Here is a 20,628-nt window from a genome sequence, read left to right on the forward strand (position 1 = left end):
GGGGCATAACTACTGGCTAATTTAGACACATTATTCAGACATGAATTGTTGTTATTGTTAGAGTGAAAAATACAGTTGCCTTTACAGTACATTAAGTAAAGACGTTTAGTTGAGCATAATTGCTCATCTTTATTCCTCTACACAGACTCCCCAGCAATTATCTCAGTGGATCCACCAGGAGAAGTTGTTGAGGGCAGCAAAGTGACTCTGACCTGCAGCAGTGATGCCAACCCAGCAGTAGACATCTACACCTGGTACAGAGACAGCAACATCTCTATCTCCACTGGTCCTCAGCTGGTGATGGTCAATGTGCAATCTGCAGACTCTGGAAACTACACCTGTCAGGCAACAAACACAAAGAGATCATCACCGATCTCTCTTGATGTTCAGTGTAAGTGAGCTAAACCTTTTAAGTTCTTTTTTCTACTTTTCTTTTACATATAGCAACACAACTGCATAATTTGTTGAAACACGTTTATTTTTTTTGTGTTATAAAGAGGGCTTTTAAAGTGACATAAATGTTTCTCCAACAGATGGTCCTAAGAACGTCCTTTTGGCAGTAAGTCCGCCAGGAGATGTTGTCAAAGGAAGTTCAGTTACTTTCACTTGCAGCAGCAGTGAATCAAATCCACCATTCCAGAGTTACATCATTTTGAAAGACAAGACTATAGTGGCAGAGAAGAAGATATTTACCATCTCTAACATCCAACCCAGTGACAGTGGAACATACGACTGTAAGGCCATGAACAACATCGCTACAGTCAGTTCACCTGGAGTCAGTGTTGATCTTCACCGTGAGTATTTCATTAATTAAGATCAATTTATATTGTGCCTAAAATGTATGCTAATTGGGCTGGGCCAGTTAGGGCCCAGTCACAACTCTACAGCGCTCCCAGTAGGCGAAGGAAGAATTGCCACCCCACATGTTTCAAACCAGCCTCATGGTGGCGTTAGCAGGTCACTTCACGTTTTGGATGATTCCTGAACCGTAGGTCGGACCATCACAGTTTTGGATGATTCCTGAACCATAGGTCGGACCATTAAAGTGTTGTCCTTTTTTTCCCTCTGGATTGCATCCCGTAAATCCGGGAGCGTGTCGCTGTTTCGACGTTCATCTTTTCGACACCCGACTCTAACCCTCACCCTAACCTTAACCTTCGTGGAGTGAGTCACTCACCCTCGGACGAAATGATGGGCATTCGCACAAGTGAGATTTCCCCGTAAATCCTCTAATAGTGACCACTATTCAATTACCAAATGTTGCCTCTCTATTAATTTGGTAGATTCTGCCAGGGTTTTATAATTAATTCAGTAGCAAACTGCCAGGGTTTTCAGTGTTTTACCGTATTTTCAAGGGCGCACGTGAGCGTACGTGCGTCCGCGTGCGTGTCCGTGCACATAGCCGTGACACGATCAAGAATGTGTTGGAATTCACCCAGAAAGGAAAGAATATTTCTCTGGTTGTTGTAGTTTCACCTAGTGTCCACTAAACAGCGTGTGAATGGACCCTGGGTGCTGTGGAAACCTAGAACCAGAGATAAACCCATTTCCCTGCAGAAGAAGAAGTTGAACTGGATGGAGAAGCGCTTTTCATTTCCGGGTTATCTCTGCATGCATCGGTCTCCTAGTAACCACGGATCGTTCTCTCAGTAGCAACAGTGATATTAATACGCTTACATTAAAAATAACAAAAGACAGAGAGCTCCGACCTCTGCGGATCTCCGTTCTCTGCATTAATGTTTTAATTTCTATTCTGTTCTCTTTGTAGCGAACAGCGATATTAATGACCGGGTGCTTTGTTGAAAGAGCAGTTAAAAGCAGGTCTTCAAATACAAGCCTCTAGAGGGCGATGTTTACTTTGATACCGTGTGACTCTCCCATGACCACATACTTCCTGGTCAGCAACACAACACAACACAACACAACACAACACAACAGTGTTATCAGTGATAATGGCGTCGATCCTGCCAAATTCAAAACTCTGGTCTCTAAACTACTTGAATTCACTATGATGTTTTCTATGAAAATTATTGATTATTTAATGTTTTTTTTTGTATTATGGTAAGTTTAATTCATCATATCTTGTAATTGCGTCTCTACCAAGCGATTAAAAACTCTTAGATTTCAGTGGTGTCTGTACAACTTTGACGATTGCATTAAAGATATAAGGACAATGTAACTCTGACCCAGCTTCTATATTCTAGGCTAGGGAGAACATAAGCCAAACATCTACAATAAATGTGTCGCTCCCCTTCACACTGTGTGAGGTTTTATGACCAAGGCTTTACTTTTTTTTACCACATGTTCTGTTGTCTCTGTACAGCTGTCAGGTTGGTGGGAGGAACCAGTCACTGTACTGGTACACTGGAAGTGAAACACGAGAGAGAGTGGAGACCAGCGGCTGATCCTTCGTCTAACTGGAACCTGACGTCATCATCTGTAGTGTGTAAACAGATCGACTGTGGCTCTGCTGCTGACACTAAATGGGGTCATGGTTCTGAACGTCAACCTGTATGGTTAATTACATCTTCTTGTAATGGTTCTGAATCTAAACTGAGTGAATGTGGAACAATGCAGCGTGGTAAATCTGTGGACAGACTAGAGGTGATCTGTTCAGGTAACAAACAATGACTTCAACAACGACATTTATCTATACTGTATGTCTGTCTTTAGTTTTTAGTTTTAGACACACACGCGTCCTACCTCCTGAGCCACTGTATAACCAGTTCAATAATACATTATTGTTATTGTCCGTCTGACCACAACGTAATCTCATGCTATGTCTCCATCTGCTCCAGACCTTTTCGCCAAGTGTGGAAAACCTGATCCTCCTGATACAGTCAAGGTCGTCAGAGGCAGGCCATCTCGTCCTGGGGATCATCCATGGCAGGTGTCCCTGCAGCGCAGAACCAAAGGCTCATCAGAACCGTTCAAACATGCATGTGGAGGAGTCCTCATTAAATCCTGTTGGGTCCTCACTGCTGGTCACTGCATGTAAGCAGCTCTAAATTACTATTTTATTATGGTACAACGCAGGGCAGCCCCATCCTAGTGTCAGCATCCTGCTGTGTGGATTCCAGAGCAGGAACATCCATAAACGAACCTTCTGTGAGCACCACAGTCTTCGTCTCTTCTTTGAAACCACCACCCAGATAAAGAAAGGTTGGGCCAAGAGCAAGCTCCAGTTGTTAATTCTCACACCATTTCTCACAGAGGAAGCTCAGAAGGTTTGCTTTGTTAGCTGACACTGCAAAAAACTCCTTTGGATCAGGAGCTGTGTTCTGCTCACTGACTTCATACTCTGGCTGATTTGATGGGCCGTATCTCTGTTCCTGTTCAGCTGACTTAAGGCTGGATCCACTGTACCTCTCACAACAGAAGTGTGTGATCTCAGTGCCAGCAGGTGCATCATTCAGCAGCAGGTGTTTTTATCGCTCAGCAATGGTTCAAATTCTTTCACCTTTGTGAAAGGACCATTGTTGTATCGCGCACATAGCATCAACGACTAATGCTGTCTTTTTGTGATTTTGAGGTAGATCAGGGATGCTGGTCACTTTTGTCTCCCCTTTCAGGATCTTTACAAGTCTTGCTTTGGTACATGTTCTCATACTGCCATCTTCCTGGAAGAGGGATGGGGGAAAGTCACTGCACTCGGGGAAATCTCGCTCTTTCGAACAAAGGAGCGTCGGCAGGGTTAGCGACTCACCCCACGGAGGTTAGGTTTAGGGTAAGGGTTAGAGTTGGGTGTCGAAAAGATGACACGTAGTAACAGCGAAACGCTCCCACTGCACTCATGGTTGCCTATGAAGTCAACAATGTCAAGTTCTCCATCACTGGCGATGATCTGTGTTATGTGCAGAAGGGCAGTAACTTCATTGCTCTTGCCAGGTGCAGAGGATTCCCCCCTGGACTTCTTTTGCTTCATGTTTTGTGTATGGAAGGTGTTAAGCCATCAGAGTCCAGGGTGAAGAGCTATTCACTTCACCTTGTTGTAGTTTCCTAGCTATCTCCTAGGCTTTGTTATGTATTTTAGGTGATAGCTAGAAAACTACACCGCAGTGAAGTGAATAGCTCTCCACCCTGGACTCTGATAGAGGCTTTAGGATTCACAATATGTGTCTTGTTCTGATCATTGGACAGTGACTCAGACACGCTTGTTAAGGCCCATTCCCACTGGGCCAGATAACAGATATCTCCAGATATTTTTCCATGCAAAGTGGATGGTAGATACAGATAAAAAAAAAGTCTACCACAGATATTTGCCACAGATACTTTTATCTGTGGCAAATATTTTTTGTATCTGTATCTACCATCCACTTTGCATGGAAAAATATCTGGAGAAATATCTTCAGATATCTGTTATCTGGCCCAGTGGGAATGGGCCTTTAGGTTGTCCTTGACTGTGGAATCTGCACACTGTCCAGTTGATACAATCCACCTTCATATGTAAATTTAAACTTTGCAGTCGGAAAAGGTCATAAAAGTAGCAAAGATAGCTGATCTACAAGCTCAATGTTCTGCCAATCCACTGGAAATCTACTGTCTTGCCAATGGGAGGATGTGTGAAGTTTTTAAAGGGGACATTTGTACAGTAGCCTACTTACAATTTACAATTTAAGCAATTAGCAGATGCTTTTAATCCAAAGTGACTTACAATAAGCAGGCATCAATATAATAAACAAGATAATATGTCAGTACATCAACAGCAATAACTTCAAACTTATCTCTGGATAAATGAATGACTGGTTGTTTCTACAGTAACAGTTCCAAGGAGATGCAGGTGGTCTTAATGAATGACTGGTTGTTTTTACAGTAACAGTAACATGCAGGTGGTCTTAATGAAGGACTGGTTGTTTCTACAGTAAAAAAAACATGGATATGCAGGTGGTCGTGGGGAGATTGGACCATACAGAGCCTGGACAGAATGACCAGATCATCCCTGTGGTGAAAGACATCATTCACATGGATTACAGGCTATCAAATTTCTTTGATGGTAGTCTATCAGCTGTTCATAATGACGTTGGTGAGGACATGAACTCACATACGTCACTGACACAACATGATTAACTATCAAGCCAGTTAGCATTCTGAATTTGTTGACATAACTGTGGAGAAAGTATGCAACGTTGTTCAACATAAATGAGATGTATGCTCATCAGAGATGCTAATAATGTACCATTCTGTGTGTCAGCTTTACTTCAACTGAACGTCACCCACAATCCTCTGTGTGCCGTGGAAAGTCGCTATGTTAAAACTGCCTGTCTGCCGAACCAGACCTTCCCTGATGGCATGGACTGTGTGCTTTCTGGATGGGGCCGCACTCGTATGTATCTAACTACACATTATCACTGATCTGAATCAATTACCACACTAAACATGGTATGTATCTAACTACACATTAGCACTCATCTAAATCAATTACCACACTAAACATGGTATGTATCTAACTACACATTAGCACTTGTCTGAATCAATTACTACACTAAACATGGTATGTATCTAACTACACATTAGCACTTGTCTGAATCAATTACCACACTAAACATGGTATGTATCTAACTATACATTAGCAGTGATCTGAATCAAGTGAAACTCTGTCTTCATCTGCATTGTCTCTCTGTGTTCTTGACCCCCAGGAGAAGAGAATAAAAAAAGTTCCAGTAAGCTGTTTGATGCCCACATTCCCCTGATCTCTAAGCAGAGCTGTGAGGGTGTCTATCCACATCGACTGGATAATACCATGATCTGTGCAGGAGACATAGAGAGAGGAGTTGACGCCTGCACAGTGAGTGTGTGTCTTATTGGCCTCATGTTAAAAACTGGATGCTAGGGTATAGGTAAAAAAACATCACTGACTGACATCACAGTGGCCAAATCACAGACTGGCCTGGACACGGAACACCATATACAGTATGGGCATAAAAGAGAGCCAGACAGACAGATATAAGAGATATACTGCTCATATACTGTTCACACCCTCGGGCACAGGACTAGTAACTAGTAAAACATAAATCCAAGCCATGGTCACCATGACACAGTTGTAATCCCCCAGCTCCTCAACACTTTTAATTCTACTTTTGTCAAACTACTGGACTCTGTTGCTCCTCTGGGGAAATCGCGCTCTTTCGAACGACCATCATTTTGACCGGAGGGTTAGCGACTCACTCCGCGGAGGTGAGGGTGAGGTTTAGAGTCGGGTGTCGAAAAGAAGACATGTAGTAACAGCGACACGCTCCCACTCTTCTTAGGCAAAAACCCAGTTTCATTTCTGATCTTTTCTGACCCTAACCCTAACCCTAACCCCAAGTTCTGTTTAATATCTTTAACTAACTCACCAACCCCCGTGAGGCCCCTCCCATTGCCCCCTCAGCTGCCCTCTGCATTAACTTCATAGAACGAATCTCTGAGCACACACCCTGTTCCCTCCCTGTGTCCTGCCACCCTAGATCACTTTCAGACCATAACTCTGTCCCACCTCAATAACACAATGATGCTCCTTCCACCCAGTAAACCTCCCCGGCTCCTCAAAGAAGTCCTTTGTACTGTTGGTCCAAGTATCCTATCGCGAGAGAACATCACCCCTGTCCTGGCCTGCCTTCTCTGGCTCCCTGTCAAATTCTGAATTGATTTTAAGGTTATTTAATTTGCTTTTAAATCTTTAAACGGTCTCGCCCTGCTGTACCTCACCAAGCTCCTGCATCCATACACCCCAGTCAGAGCTCTGAGGTCTGCCAACAAAAGGACTCTGGAATAACCTGCCTCTCCCCATCCGTTCTGCCCAGTCCATTGATGTGTTCAGATCCCTACTAAAAACCCACCTATTCTCCCTTGACCCTCCTAAGTGTTTTTTTAAACGATGTACTTCTTTGCCTGTGCACCGACGGGCGCTGTTGATATTGATGTTTGTCTTAACCATGTACAGCACTTTGTTCAGCTTCTGTTGTTTTAAATGTGCTATGTAAAAATACAGTTTGATTTGATTTGATGGTATCTTCCCGTCACCCAGTGTTTTCCATATCACATATCTTTTCTGAGCAGGGGTCACACCTCTCATGCAAACGGACATGCATTGATCCCAAAACCCCCCAAGTTCACATCTCAACAATTAACGCTTTAGTGTCAACAGGGTGTTTTAACAAAGAAACAAGCCTGTATGCATACCAATAGACCTGTAGGTGTTGAGCGACGTGCGTGTGACGTCTCTAGACAAGCGACCCCCCAAACATTGAATCACCAATGCACCACTGCCGTCACCTCTCTGTATTAAACATCCATACTGGTTGTTTGTCCTTCCAGGGTGATTCAGGTGGACCTCTGATGTGTAAACAGGATGGGATTCACTACGTGTCTGGTTTGGTGAGCTGGGGGCCTGCAACGTGTGGTGAGGAGAACAAGCCTGGTGTCTACACCAATGTCCCCTACTATGTGGACTGGATTAATAAAAAGATGTCTGGTGTTGTGGATTATGATTATAATTATTAACTTGATCATAAATCCAGAGGGCAATCGACCCTGACCTCAACCTCCAACACCATGTTAAGGTCATTCGGTCCTCATTTCATCATCTTAATTAAAATATTAATAGTTGTTGATCACCTCTGATCTGGAAAAAGTTATTAACGCCCTCTTCTCATCTCATGCCTACACTACTGTAACTGTAACTGTAGAGTGTTGACCTACACTACTGTAACTGTAACTGTAGAGAGTTGACCTAGACTACTGTAACTGTAACTGTAGAGGGTTGACCTACACTACTGTAACTGTAACTGTAGAGAGTTGACCTAGACTACTGTAACTGTAACTGTAGAGGGTTGACCTACACTACTGTAACTGTAACTGTAGAGTGTTGACCTGACAATGAAGGCGGACTCAAACAGACTCAAAAAGAAAAATGCATTGTTTTCTCACTGTTGTTGATGATTGTTTTTAATGATTAGAAGAAGAAAACCTCGCCATTCCACAATGTCTGCCTGTCCTGATTAAGGAAGCCTAAGTTGGGAGATATGGTTATTGTTTGTTTCATTTAACCAATTTGAAATACAAGAATGTGTTGTTGGCAAAGATTGTTTGCCTTCCTAATATTTTGATAAATGTGAAATATAAGTGAAATATGTTGTTTTAGTGTTTTACACAATGGTTGTATCGTTTAGGGATCATAAAATAAGGGTTGTTTGATGAAGTGTTTCTTTTTTTGTAGTCACAAACTTTTGCCTGCGATAACATTTGTAAAAGTTCAGATATGGCATCAGGGTGGAAGAATGTATTAAGATAACATTGCCTAACTTTAAGGCCTATTGATAAATCACAGTGAAATTAGAAACCTACTCCTCCAGCTCAGAGTGGAAAACAAGTGCTAGTAAGAGTGAATACATCAGAAGCCATTGACAGGAGGACCCCAAATAGTACGATATTTAAACTGGTACAAAACAGGGAAAGGGGACCAAAAGCTATTCATTAGTTTACGGACCACTGTTGCGAGAGGAAGTTTAGAGCCCTTAAAGATTGTGCATTTATTTCTAGAGTTGAACTTTGTCATTTTTCCCCACTCAACTTTATCAAACAGCTCTCAGATAGCCTCTATCGCTGGCAAAGGGATTTTGTGAGCTCCTAGAACTACAAAGTATTAACTTCTAGTTACTCTAGTTACTCTCTTTTTACTTTTGCTGTCTGGGATACCTATTATTATCATTTTAACCCTTTTTGAATTTGAATTTTGAATTTAAAATAAAACTGGAATTATTGTAAATGAAGAACTCGTATTGTGCTATTTTCATTGGCATCTCTATAATTCTGTTATTGCGACCGTAAGGTCGCAGTTTAGTTGCGACCGTAAGGTCGCAGTTTAGTATGAAAACCTCCACCGGCCGTCCGTCGGTCACACGTGCGGTCGACCGCACGTCACACGTGCGGTCGACGTGTGATGAGGTCACGATGAGTCATCTATGCCCAAATATAGATTTCTAGGTCAGATGGCCCATAGAGTTTGTGATGTCAAACCTAGCAACCCAATATAAACAAACCTGATGTCAGACCTGAAGTATCCTTTTATACCCATATATGGAGATACAGAGATCTCCATATATGGGCATATTAGAAAGCCCATATATGGGCATATACGTATGACATCAGGGATATCCATATATGGGCATAAAAGGGACAAGGGCTTACAGTTAAGAGATCTCCATATATGGGCATATCAGAAAGCCCATATATGTTCATATACTGATGACATCAGGAATATCCATATATGGGCATAAAAGGGACAAGGACTTACAGTTAAGAGATCTCCATATATGGGCATAAAGGGACAAGGACTGTTACAGTAGATATAGAGATGTCCATATATGGGCATAAATGAACAAGGACTGACAAACACTGAGATCTCCATATAACCTATGGGAATATAAGGGACGAGGACTGTCAGCTTGTAGACCTATTTTCTAAATATTGTTGTACATTAAAAACTTGAAATGGGTCGTTCTGCATAGTACTTGGGATTTGTTGATGTAAATGTTCACATAGAGTGTAATAATTGGTAAAACAAACTTTTGGCCTATTTGTGGAGATAAGCGACCAACGGTCGCTTATCTCCCGATTAGGGAGTCTTACTGGTATGAAAACCTCCACCGGCCGTCCGTCGGTCACACGTGCGGTCGACCGCACGTCACACGTGCGGTCGACGTGTGATGAGGTCACGATGAGTCATCTATGCCCAAATATAGATTTCTAGGTCAGATGGCCCATAGAGTTTGTGATGTCAAACCTAGCAACCCAATATAAACAAACCTGATGTCAGACCTGAAGTATCCTTTTATACCCATATATGGAGATACAGAGATCTCCATATATGGGCATATTAGAAAGCCCATATATGGGCATATACGGATGACATCAGGGATATCCATATATGGGCATAAAAGGGACAAGGGCTTACAGTTAAGAGATCTCCATATATGGGCATATCAGAAAGCCCATATATGTTCATATACTGATGACATCAGGAATATCCATATATGGGCATAAAAGGGACAAGGACTTACAGTTAAGAGATCTCCATATATGGGCATAAAGGGACAAGGACTGTTACAGTAGATATAGAGATGTCCATATATGGGCATAAATGAACAAGGACTGACAAACACTGAGATCTCCATATAACCTATGGGAATATAAGGGACGAGGACTGTCAGCTTGTAGACCTATTTTCTAAATATTGTTGTACATTAAAAACTTGAAATGGGTCGTTCTGCATAGTACTTGGGATTTGTTGATGTAAATGTTCACATAGAGTGTAATAATTGGTAAAACAAACTTTTGGCCTATTTGTGGAGATAAGCGACCAACGGTCGCTTATCTCCCGATTAGGGAGTCTTACTGGTAAACAGTAATAAACCTTTTAACTAACAACACTGTTTTAACTCTGTGTAATTACCCTGTACTGATTGATACCTTGTGTGTTTCAAACCAAGCAAAGAGGGTTAACTTGTTTAAAGTAGCAGTGGTCCAACAATGATGAATGACAAGCAGTAACACGAGAAAAGAAACAGGAGAGAGGTCTGGAAATCATCTCCACCTCTTGAGAAGGAATCTCAGTGCAGAAACCTCGCTGAGCCATAGAAGTATGAAGAAAACAACAGAGAAGGAGACTGAACACCGTCCTCCTTTACAATAGAGAGGGGGGAACCCCGGATGTATAAACCCTATGTCACTGACAGGGTTGTTGCACCAAATTCTGGTCCCTGGGTACAAGGATTCACTGCGGGCCCCCCATGAATGTTCTCCATAGGGGGAGGTGGTCTAACGCATTATTACACACTATTTTGCTTTAACTATTGAAGAATAGCAGATTGAAAAATCATTTGTGCAAATGGTGCTTTTTCATGTGAAGGACCCCCAAAATGATATGCATTTGGCCACGGACCCCTGTCTCAAAATATTTGGTTCCATGGACCCCCCAGAAGCAAAATTTGAGTTACAAATGTTGGCTTAAAAATTATATTTAAAGATTTGCACACATTTTCACAACTTTTCAAAAATAGCAGATCTACAAGCTTGCAGCGTGGCACTTGGTCCTGCGCTGCTATTTTTCAATAGCTAAAGTATACAATAATTAAGGCCCCTCCACCTTGGGCCCTGGTAACTCAGTCTCCCCCCCCCCCCCTTGTGACACCCCTGGTCACTGACACCTAAAGGGAATCCCCAGTTTGACACGTTCGGGCAGTCTTCTTCTGTGTTGGTTGGGTACCGTCGGACTAATGGGGACGTCTGAACAATGGGACGTCATACTTTGAGACATCGTACATATTCCATGTTACTGTGAGGCAATAATAATAATAGGCTTAGGTAACCTCCGTCCAACCTCAACCTCCTGATTTCAGTATGTGGGGATGGTACCTGGACTCCAGAACAAAGACTTGGGAACCTTACTGGACCCATCCCATTCCTCAGATGAACCTTACTGGACCCATCCCATCCCTCAGATGACCCTTACTGGACCCATCCCATCCCTCAGATGCACCTTACTGGACCCATCCCATCCCTCAGATGACCCTTACTGGACCCATCCCATCCCTCAGATGCACCTTACTGGACCCATCCCATCCCTCAGATGCACCTTACTGGACCCATCCCATCCCTCAGATGACCCTTACTGGACCCATCCCATCCCTCAGATGCACCTTACTGGACCCATCCCATCCCTCAGATGAACCTTACTGGACCCATCCCATCCCTCAGATGACCCTTACTGGACCCATCCCATCCCTCAGATGCACCTTACTGGACCCATCCCATCCCTCAGATGAACCTTACTGGACCCATCCCATCCCTCAGATGACCCTTACTGGACCCATCCCATCCCTCAGATGAACCTTACTGGACCCATCCCATCCCTCAGATGCACCTTACTGGACCCATCCCTCAGATGCACCTTACTGGACCCATCCCTCAGATGAACCTTACTGGACCCATCCCATCCCTCAGATGCCATTCTCCGTTGCAGCTTCAAGAAGTCATGTAGTGGTGCTGCTGCGCTGCATATTATGTTGTAATGCAGTCCTCATTATGTGGATGTGAAGGTGACTGCACCAACAACAAGGGTTCACGTAAGACATACAGTAGGTTCTTGTGCAATATATTGGGTATGAGAGCATTACAATTTGTATTTGCATTCTTTACTGCCTATTATCTGTATGAAAAGCAACTATAGCCTATGGATTCAATTTGGAGCAATGTAAGAAGGCTACTCCATTTTAACACTCGCATGACTGAACCTGATTTTGAGATTTTGAGGTGATTTGGGTTTGCTCGGGAAACTCTGAGAAATTTTCCCTTTCATGATTTTTCCTTATCATACAAGCAAAGTCTTGTTTTTTTTCTACCATTTGAGACGTTTTGTAAATATGAAATGAAATGTTTTGAGTGTTTCCTGAGCGATCTAATTCCATTTCTAAATCTCAAAAACAGGTCAAAATGACCTGTTAGTCATGCAAGTGTAAGTACTTGAGTCAATGTAATGAATTACTTACTTTCCACTAATTGTAATACAATAGTGGAAATGAGTTGTTGCCAAAGTTCACGCCCCTCGCGTCTTGGGAGCTTTTGTTTGCATGCAGGTACAGTCTCATCTCATGACAGTACACTTCACTGGTACAAGGTCAACTAAAATGATTCCTCAAAAAAGCTTTTGTGCTTGTTTTGTTTCAAGGGGGGTCCTTTTTAACTCATAATGACAGACAGATAAAACACAGTTCTATGCAGACAAAGAAGAAGAAGAAGAAAACAAAAACAGTGTAAAACACAATGGAAAACAAATAGTAAGGGTCTCCCTTCGCCTCTCTTCTGCATCGCGCAGTGACTGGGGAGCATGAACTTTGTCAACTACTCCTCTGTACCACATTACTAGGCTGCTGGACCATCATATCCTTTGTATTTTGTGGCTGTATGCTTCCCTCTGGTGGACATAGTGAGTATTATAGGCCCCCAACACATTGTCATTTCCAATGTGACATTCAGTTATTTTGGTAGCAGGTAGAACAGGGCTACTCAACACAACAGGGCTACTCAGAAAAATACAAAATGTCCAAGGGTCGCAAGCTAAAAATGACAGTCTATTTTGGATGTTTAGACAATGATTTTTGTAACACACTACAGGTGTAGCAGAGTGATTCACAGCATCAGCCTGATGACCCCAAAAGTCCAGCATCTCCCCTGGACCAAAGAGGTCTTGTGGTTAAGATGTTGGACTTTCACGCGGGACACCCGGGTTCACATCCCGGGCGTTAAACATGCAGAGTTTAAAAATGAGGGAAACACGCAGAAAACTGCCACATCCCCCTCAATGCACAAAAAGATTGGTTTCTTCTTTTGGAACAAGCAAATTAAATAGCAAAAACAAGACAGAAACTGTTTCCTGGTGGTTTTTGGAGAGAAAATTAAAAATTACATCATTGATTTGAGAGGTCCATGTAGTCGGAGGCCTTAGGGTTTTTTCGCGCTAATCAGTCTAAACGCGCTAAATGTTGCACAGATGTAGCCCAGGGCTTGCTGATTTAACTATGGCGCCCGAGTCGGCGACCTTCGGGTTCGGGGTCGCCACAGCCACATTTATTTTTCTGGGTATTTAAATAGGATGTGAGGGGTCTAACTAGGGGTTTGTCATGATGCTGAATCCATTGCAAGCATTTGTTTTGCACAAAAACATTCCTTGGGCTAGAAATGGCCCTAGAAAACTCCCACAAAACTGTGAAAAGTGATGACTCATCACTTTTCATCACTAAACCATTGTTTTCTGGGGCAATTTTTAGCCCAAGTTTGTGCAAAACAAATGCTAGCAATGGATCCAGCATCATGAAAAAAAAACCTAGTTAGACCCCTCACATCCTACTTAAATACACAGAAAAACCCTTTTTTTTTTTTTTTTTTGGGTATTTTCCTCCTGTATAGAAAGTTGATGGGAGCCCAACTTCATTTGGCCGCTGTGGCGACCCTGAAGGTCGCTGACTCGGGCGCCCGAGCTAAATCATTAGAGGATGCCCTGGGCTACATTTGTGCAAAATTTGGCTGATTAGCACGAAATTACCATTCTATCTCCCTAAGGTCCCCGACTAATGCTGAAATTAGACAAAAGACAAAATATATTTTCGACAGGCCACAGGGGCCGCAAGCAGCCCACGGGCAGCAGCCCGCAGGTTGATCACTGAGGTAGAGTCAGCACAAAGGAAGAGTGGGCACCTTTATCCTGTAAATTTTGTCATGTCTTGGTCTGTTTACTCTGTTATATCTAATGTTATGGTCTGTTATATCTGATTATGTCATGGTCTGTTATATCTAAAGCTATGGTCTTGTATGTTTAATATTGTCATGGTTTGTTATGTGATGAATGACAACAGACTCTCAATTCACCTAGGTAAAACTGAATGTATCCTCTTTGGATCTAGTCAGAAACTTAGCAAAGTTTCGAACTTCACAATTAAAGTAGGTGACACTGTGATAGCAAGGGGTAAAAAAAACATCTGCTGGGTTGCATCCTGGAGGCTAACCTATCCAGTGAACAAATGACTACCAAGGTAATCAATAAAGTCAACCAACAAATTCGCTTCTTGCAAAGGGTTGCCCCGCTGATCAATATTAAATCTCGAAAGACCCTAGGAGGTGCTCTTATTGGGCCCCTCATTGATTACGGAATCCTCGTTTGGTATCGCGATGCCCATGGGGGGCTGGTATCAATGGTCGATTCATACTTTAATAAGGATCCGAGTTTATTTCGGTTCGGCTCTGTCTAAACTATGATATGGTGTCATTCGGAGCCGAATTAATGACGTTGCCCCGGCGCTAACCGCCATTTTTAGGTGATAGCTAGAAAACTTCACTGCGGTGAGGTGATATGCTCTTCACCCTGGACTCTGATAGAGGCATGACATCACTGTGTGATTACCATTGAGCTGGGTGATTGACAGCTGGCATGACACGCCTCCTTCATTTAGTCTCCATTTGGTCTGATTTCATTCAGCCCGTAGGACATGGCCACTGCAGTTCCACCATGTGACTAGCTTTTGACCAATGACAAGTTTACTAGCTTGATGTCTGTGTTTGAGGAAGAGGAATACAATGCCATCGCGGGACAATTCAAATGGACATAAATTTTATCTACGTTTTAATAGATTTTCTGTCATGTTCGCGGGAGAAACAATAGAAGTCAAGAGACTGCTGGTGCAAATACAAAAGGAAAGACCACAAAATGCTTGCTTTTTGGAGGAGACAGTGGACCCAGTCATTCTAAAGGTATCGTGAATTTCATTTATCTGACAAAGTTAAGAATGGTCGCTGCTTTAATAACATTGGAAATGTGCTGTGGATTAAGCTGCCTGTCTTTGATGTTGTTGTCAACATGACGGTGTGCCTGTGTGTGTGTGTGTGTGTGCGCGCGTGTGTGCGTGTGTGTGTGTGTGTGTGTGTGTGTGTGTGTGTGTGTGTGTGTGTGTGTGTGTGTGTGTGTGCGTGTGTGTGTGTGTGTGTGTGTGTGTGTGTGTGTGTGTGTGTGTGTGTGGCACTTTAAAAGCAGTGATATGGAAAGAGAGACAGAGATTATTTTGTATCATACTCTATGTAATGCTTTGGCAATATAAGAATGCTTGAATTGAAATAAATAGACAGACAGATGACAGAGAGACTGTATGTGCCACTGGTTGCTATATAAGCTGCCTGCATTACACCTCAAGTCTGTAATAATCAAACCTTTTCATTAGTTGTCTGGTTCTGGTCTTATATTTTGTTTAAAAAGTACATGCTATTCTTGTGTGACCCTTAATTTAGGATTGTATTAATCCCAGGCTTAACATGATGAGTATTGTCAACACCATCAATAATGATGATAGTTATCTGCACATACAAACATAATGTTCACTGGAGCAGTGGAACCCCTGTTTGTTGTGGGCACTTCTGTTCTGGTGGAGCTCTTGCTACAGTATAACAAAGTATAGATAGGCCTACAGTAAGGCATTCACCAAATATTCAAATATTCGAATATCAAAGTCACTATTCAACGTTGTTCACCGAAGTGAACAACGAAGTAATATGCCCCTGGTGGATACATGTGTTAATGCCAGGGTTTCCTGCAGCACTTATCTGTAGCACCTGGCCAAGAGACAAGAGTCAACCTCTCCTTTTATGTTGAGGGCAAAAATAAGAATTAGTCTAAAATAAGGGAATTAATTTAGTTGTGTTTTCCGTCATCATGCGCACATTCATGTGTTTTTTTTTATAGGGCAAAATTAAGAATTAATATTAAAAATGAATTACTTGAATTAATTAATTAATTGTCAACATTTTTCCTGCAGGAAACCCTGAATGCTCTATACCAGGGGTTCTCAAAACCTTTTAGGCTGTGACCCCCAAAATAAAGCAATGAAGCAAAACGTCACAATGACTAGCTGTTAAAACAGTTCACACATTGGTATAAAACAAGTTAATTCTAGACTCATCATGTCATCTTACAGAACTGGACTGAAGTGGACCATTCATCATGACTACTTTACTTTGGTTCTGTACACCCATATAGTTATGTAAATAATTGTGTACTTTCTCTGCAAGTAAAATGTTTTACTTGTAACAGAGTTAGAGTATTTCTAAATTGTATCATTGCTTTACTTAAAGGACGGCTTCACCACTTTTCAACCTATCTTAATGTTCATGATAAAATAGCACAATTTATTTCCTACTCGGACTATCCAGTGACATCATAGTTTGACAGATAATTGTTTTAAACAATATCTTTGAAAAAATATTTAGATTTTTATTATCTCGAGAACAATGGCTTCCATTATAACATTGCAACTTTTCAGGAATAGAAAGCCTGCATTTTCTATTAGCTTGGATTCCCCATCGATGATGTCACAAGACGATGGGTTTCTGACCTGCCCACAGCCCTCCTCTGAGAATGAATCCTATGAGGATGAATTATCTGAAGATAAGTTGAAAAGTGGTGAATTCATCCTTTAAATACAACGTGGGAGTACTTCTTCTTTCCACCACTGGGGGGTAGTGTTTACAAACTGCTCATCAATGTTTATTATTTAGAAGGTGTTGAACATTGATCTATTCTACTTCATCTACTCTACAGCTCAGCAGGTTGGATGCATTTCTCATTGTGTCCAGCAGGTGGGGGTAAAGTGATCGATTTGGTTGTTAGTACCAAACATACTGTAATGGTAAGTGAACTGCAGTGTCACCAGTGTTGGGAAAGTTCACTTTAAAAACGAACTAGTTCAAGTTCAAGTTCAGAACTTCTAAAATGAACTAGTTCATTTTTAGTTCATAATTCCCCATTATGAACTAAAGTTCATGGTTCCCCAAAATGAACTACATAGTTCTTTTTTAGTTCTTTTTTTAACCATATTTTTTTTATACTTTTGGCTATTAAAAAAAAAAAAAAAAAAAAAAAAAAGGAAAATATATATATATAAAGGTCTATATATATATAAATGTTTAGACGTTGCTGCATGCTATTATTTGTCAAAATTATTGACTCAGCCCATATAGAACCACACACAGCAATAATTTCATCCAACTTAACATTGAGGTGCCCACAATATTTATGTGCCCACTGCCTAGTTCCCAGTCTTCCTGCACCCTTATTGTGAAGGGCTGAATGTAATAACCATGTTATTGTCTCATTGTGTGAAATATCATAACATTCAAAACAAATATTTGACTCCAATTGATTCCCCACACAGTATTGACTTGATATAGCAATACAAATATATATATATTACACAGCAGTTGTGGGAAAACTAAGACATTGTTCAAAAAACACAATTCCGATTTTGGTCATTTTGGAAATAGGGCAAAAAATATATTTTTCTTCAATCTACTGTCTTGACACTCTAACCAAAATTGTTCTATAGACCATAATCTACAAATTGGAAGTGAAAGAAACTTTAACACACATTTGAAATAAAAAGAAAAATTACATGTACAAGGAACCCCACTAGAAAAAAAAAAAAAAAATTACATGTACAAGGAACCCCACTAGAAGGCAGACGTTTCTCGTGCACAGCATGTTTCCACGTTGGTTAAAGTAGCTGATCTACAAGCTCACGTTGTCTCGTGGGTGGATGCGACGCGTTGTGAGCTTGCAGATCAGCTATTTTCGCCGTGCAACACACATAGGACAAAGTATAGTCAGTCAGGCTTGCGAGACGAGGAGGAGATTAACAGTGCAGCAGCAGAGTGCAGACAGCACCGCAGTGCACACACATTACATGCACAATGCAGATGCACACACACTCTGTCCAGCTCCCACAGACTATAGAGCTTAGGTGTCTCTTCACCAAACAGACTAGTCTATTCCTATGACCTGATCTGTGTCCAGCTCCCTCAGACTAGAGCTTCAGATTAGAGGTCTTCACGTCTCCTCGACCCCGAAATTACCTGAGGACCCAGAGAGACCCGTACGGGGTTCTGTCAGTGTTTTATCATAATCACTCTGAGCCGGGTCGGAATGGCCACATTTCTCTCAGAACACGGGGCTGTCAATCATTATGTGTATTACCCGAGTGGACCCGTACTGTGTGTGACGTGTGTGTACTTTCTGCTTTTTTATGCAACTTGTTAAAGCAATCAATCAATGTGTGTGCGTGCGTGCGTGCGTGCGTGCGCTGGCGTGCGCTGCTGTGCTCTGATCAGGATAAGGAACAAACTGTTTAACGTGTTTGCTGCGTTTTGGCTGACCTATAAGGTCAGTTAGCCATGAGCCAGACTGTGAGATGATTATGCTGGTCTAGGATCAGATGATTAACTGCGTGGAAAAAAGAGCCTCGGTGCGTAATGCATGTGTGATGCGTAGCTACTCCAGGCTGCTGCCAAGCTGATGAGAAAGCAGCCGCGTGCATTCCGTACAATCATGACAAACAAACCGAAAATGACTTACCTCTGTAGATAGAAAATAGCCTAAAAGCATTCCTTTCTCCTTGGCTTTTGTTTCCATGTTAATATTATAGATTCCGACCTTGGTAGACTTCTTCTGCCGGTCAATCAGTTAACAGTGCACGGCTGCTGTGAGTGAGACCTAAGGCAGAGGTAGGTTAACCCATTTAGGCCTAACCTATAGTTAGGCCTAAATCAGAAATTAGCCTACAAAAACAAATATGTTGCTACATACTGTACATGTACTGTAAGCCCCTCCCATACACTAAAATGTGTACCCGGCCTGAATTGACCGGCGACCTTCGGGGTCACCACAGCACCCACAAAACTCTGAAAAGTGATGACTCATCACTTTTCATCACTAAAGTCGATGGGAGCCCAACTTGATTTGGCCGCTGTGGCGACCCCGAATGTCGCAGACTCGGGCGCCCTAGCTAAATCATTAGAGCATGCCCTGAGCTACATCTGGGCAAAATTTTGAACTTTTAGACTGATTAGCACGAGAAAAAAAAACCCTAAGGCCTCCGACTAACATGAATACTCACCCATACGTGTATTGTTTTCTGAGGCCATTTCTAGCACACAGAATGTTTTTTGTGCAAAACAAATGCTTGCAATGGATTCAGAATCATGAAAAAACCCTAGTTTGACCAGTTATATGCTACTTAAAGCAGATTATTTTTTTGCTTTTTTTCCCTATAATGTAAAGTTAATGGGACACCAATTGCATTGCACAATATGGCAGTACCATGGGGTGCCCATCTTGGCACCCATCTTAAAATGATTAAGTATGTTATGGACAACATCTGTGCCAAATTTGGCGAATTTGCGAGAATCTGAACCAAAATATCCCTGGGCCCCCCGACTATTCAGTGCGTTGAGGTCTATTAGCAGATCCGGTTGTCTCTGTGATTGTAGTGAACTGCTCTCATAACTCAATGGCTGCTAAGCAACTTGACACAGTTGAGTGTGTGTGATTGTGTAGACGTTGTTTGCAGAGTTGGAAAACGTACTCACATTTCTTATTTAAGTAAAAGTATCAATACTGCAACGTAGAAATACTTTGTAAGGACACGGTCAGACAGCACTTTTATTCTAGCTATGAGGGTGGATTCTGACAATGCATTTCAAAGGGAATGGAGCGTTGTTGTTGTTTTTTATTTATTTTCTCAGAAATCCACAAATGGCAGCAAACCACTCCATTCCCATTGAAATTGCCTCTGAGATAAATCCTATAATAATCTGGATTTAGTGGAGTAGAAGTAAAGAATACCAATCCACTTGCCCACTCGCCCTGAAAACCTCTCGCCCAAAGCTTTGGTCCCCTCGCCCAGAGGTGAGATCCTGTCGTCTGCAAACTCGGGGGTTGACACTAAGGTCTCAGAGGCACTTGCCCTTTGGGCAAGTACAGGTCATGTTCTACTTGCCCAAAGGTCATGCCCACTTTGCTGAAAAGTAAATTAAATAGTCTATTTACTATAATTCTATAGTAAATAGAATTACCGTTCAATTTAACGCTTATTTAGCTTTACTTTCTGTGGCTGTGCGATAAAAATGTCACGCCTAAATAATAAATATTAGGGATGTGACAATCGACCCGAAAATCGACTCATGCTCACCGCGACTCAAAAAGTATGAGTCGAAAAATCGAAACGTTTTTTTTATTTTTATTATTATTATCTTTTTCCCCCAAAAATGTGTTTT

General features: G+C 41.9%; 1 protein-coding gene across 7 annotated transcripts in view; it reads left to right on the forward strand.

Moving 5' to 3' along the window:
• The window catches only part of LOC308291238 (uncharacterized protein), a 222,159-nt gene that overhangs the window by 51,713 nt on the left and 149,818 nt on the right, over nucleotides 1-20,628 (forward strand). For 5 of the 7 annotated variants that reach the window (XM_080733202.1, XM_080733206.1, XM_080733207.1 and 2 more), the window contains 3 exons: nucleotides 146-391; nucleotides 534-794; nucleotides 2,324-2,617. In XM_080733202.1, the coding sequence (XP_080589328.1) occupies nucleotides 146-391; nucleotides 534-794; nucleotides 2,324-2,617 (801 nt within the window). Of the gene's footprint in view, nucleotides 1-145; nucleotides 392-533; nucleotides 795-2,323; nucleotides 2,618-2,798; nucleotides 2,995-4,758; nucleotides 4,781-4,862; nucleotides 5,024-5,191; nucleotides 5,324-5,636; nucleotides 5,786-7,296; nucleotides 7,842-20,628 lie in introns of those variants that run through there. The other 2 variants (XM_080733204.1, XM_080733203.1) reach the window with 2 other exon arrangements.

The sequence above is a fragment of the Nannobrachium achirus genome, assembly GCF_963921795.1.
Source record: "Nannobrachium achirus genome assembly, chromosome: 9".
NCBI lineage: Eukaryota > Metazoa > Chordata > Actinopteri > Myctophiformes > Myctophidae > Nannobrachium > Nannobrachium achirus.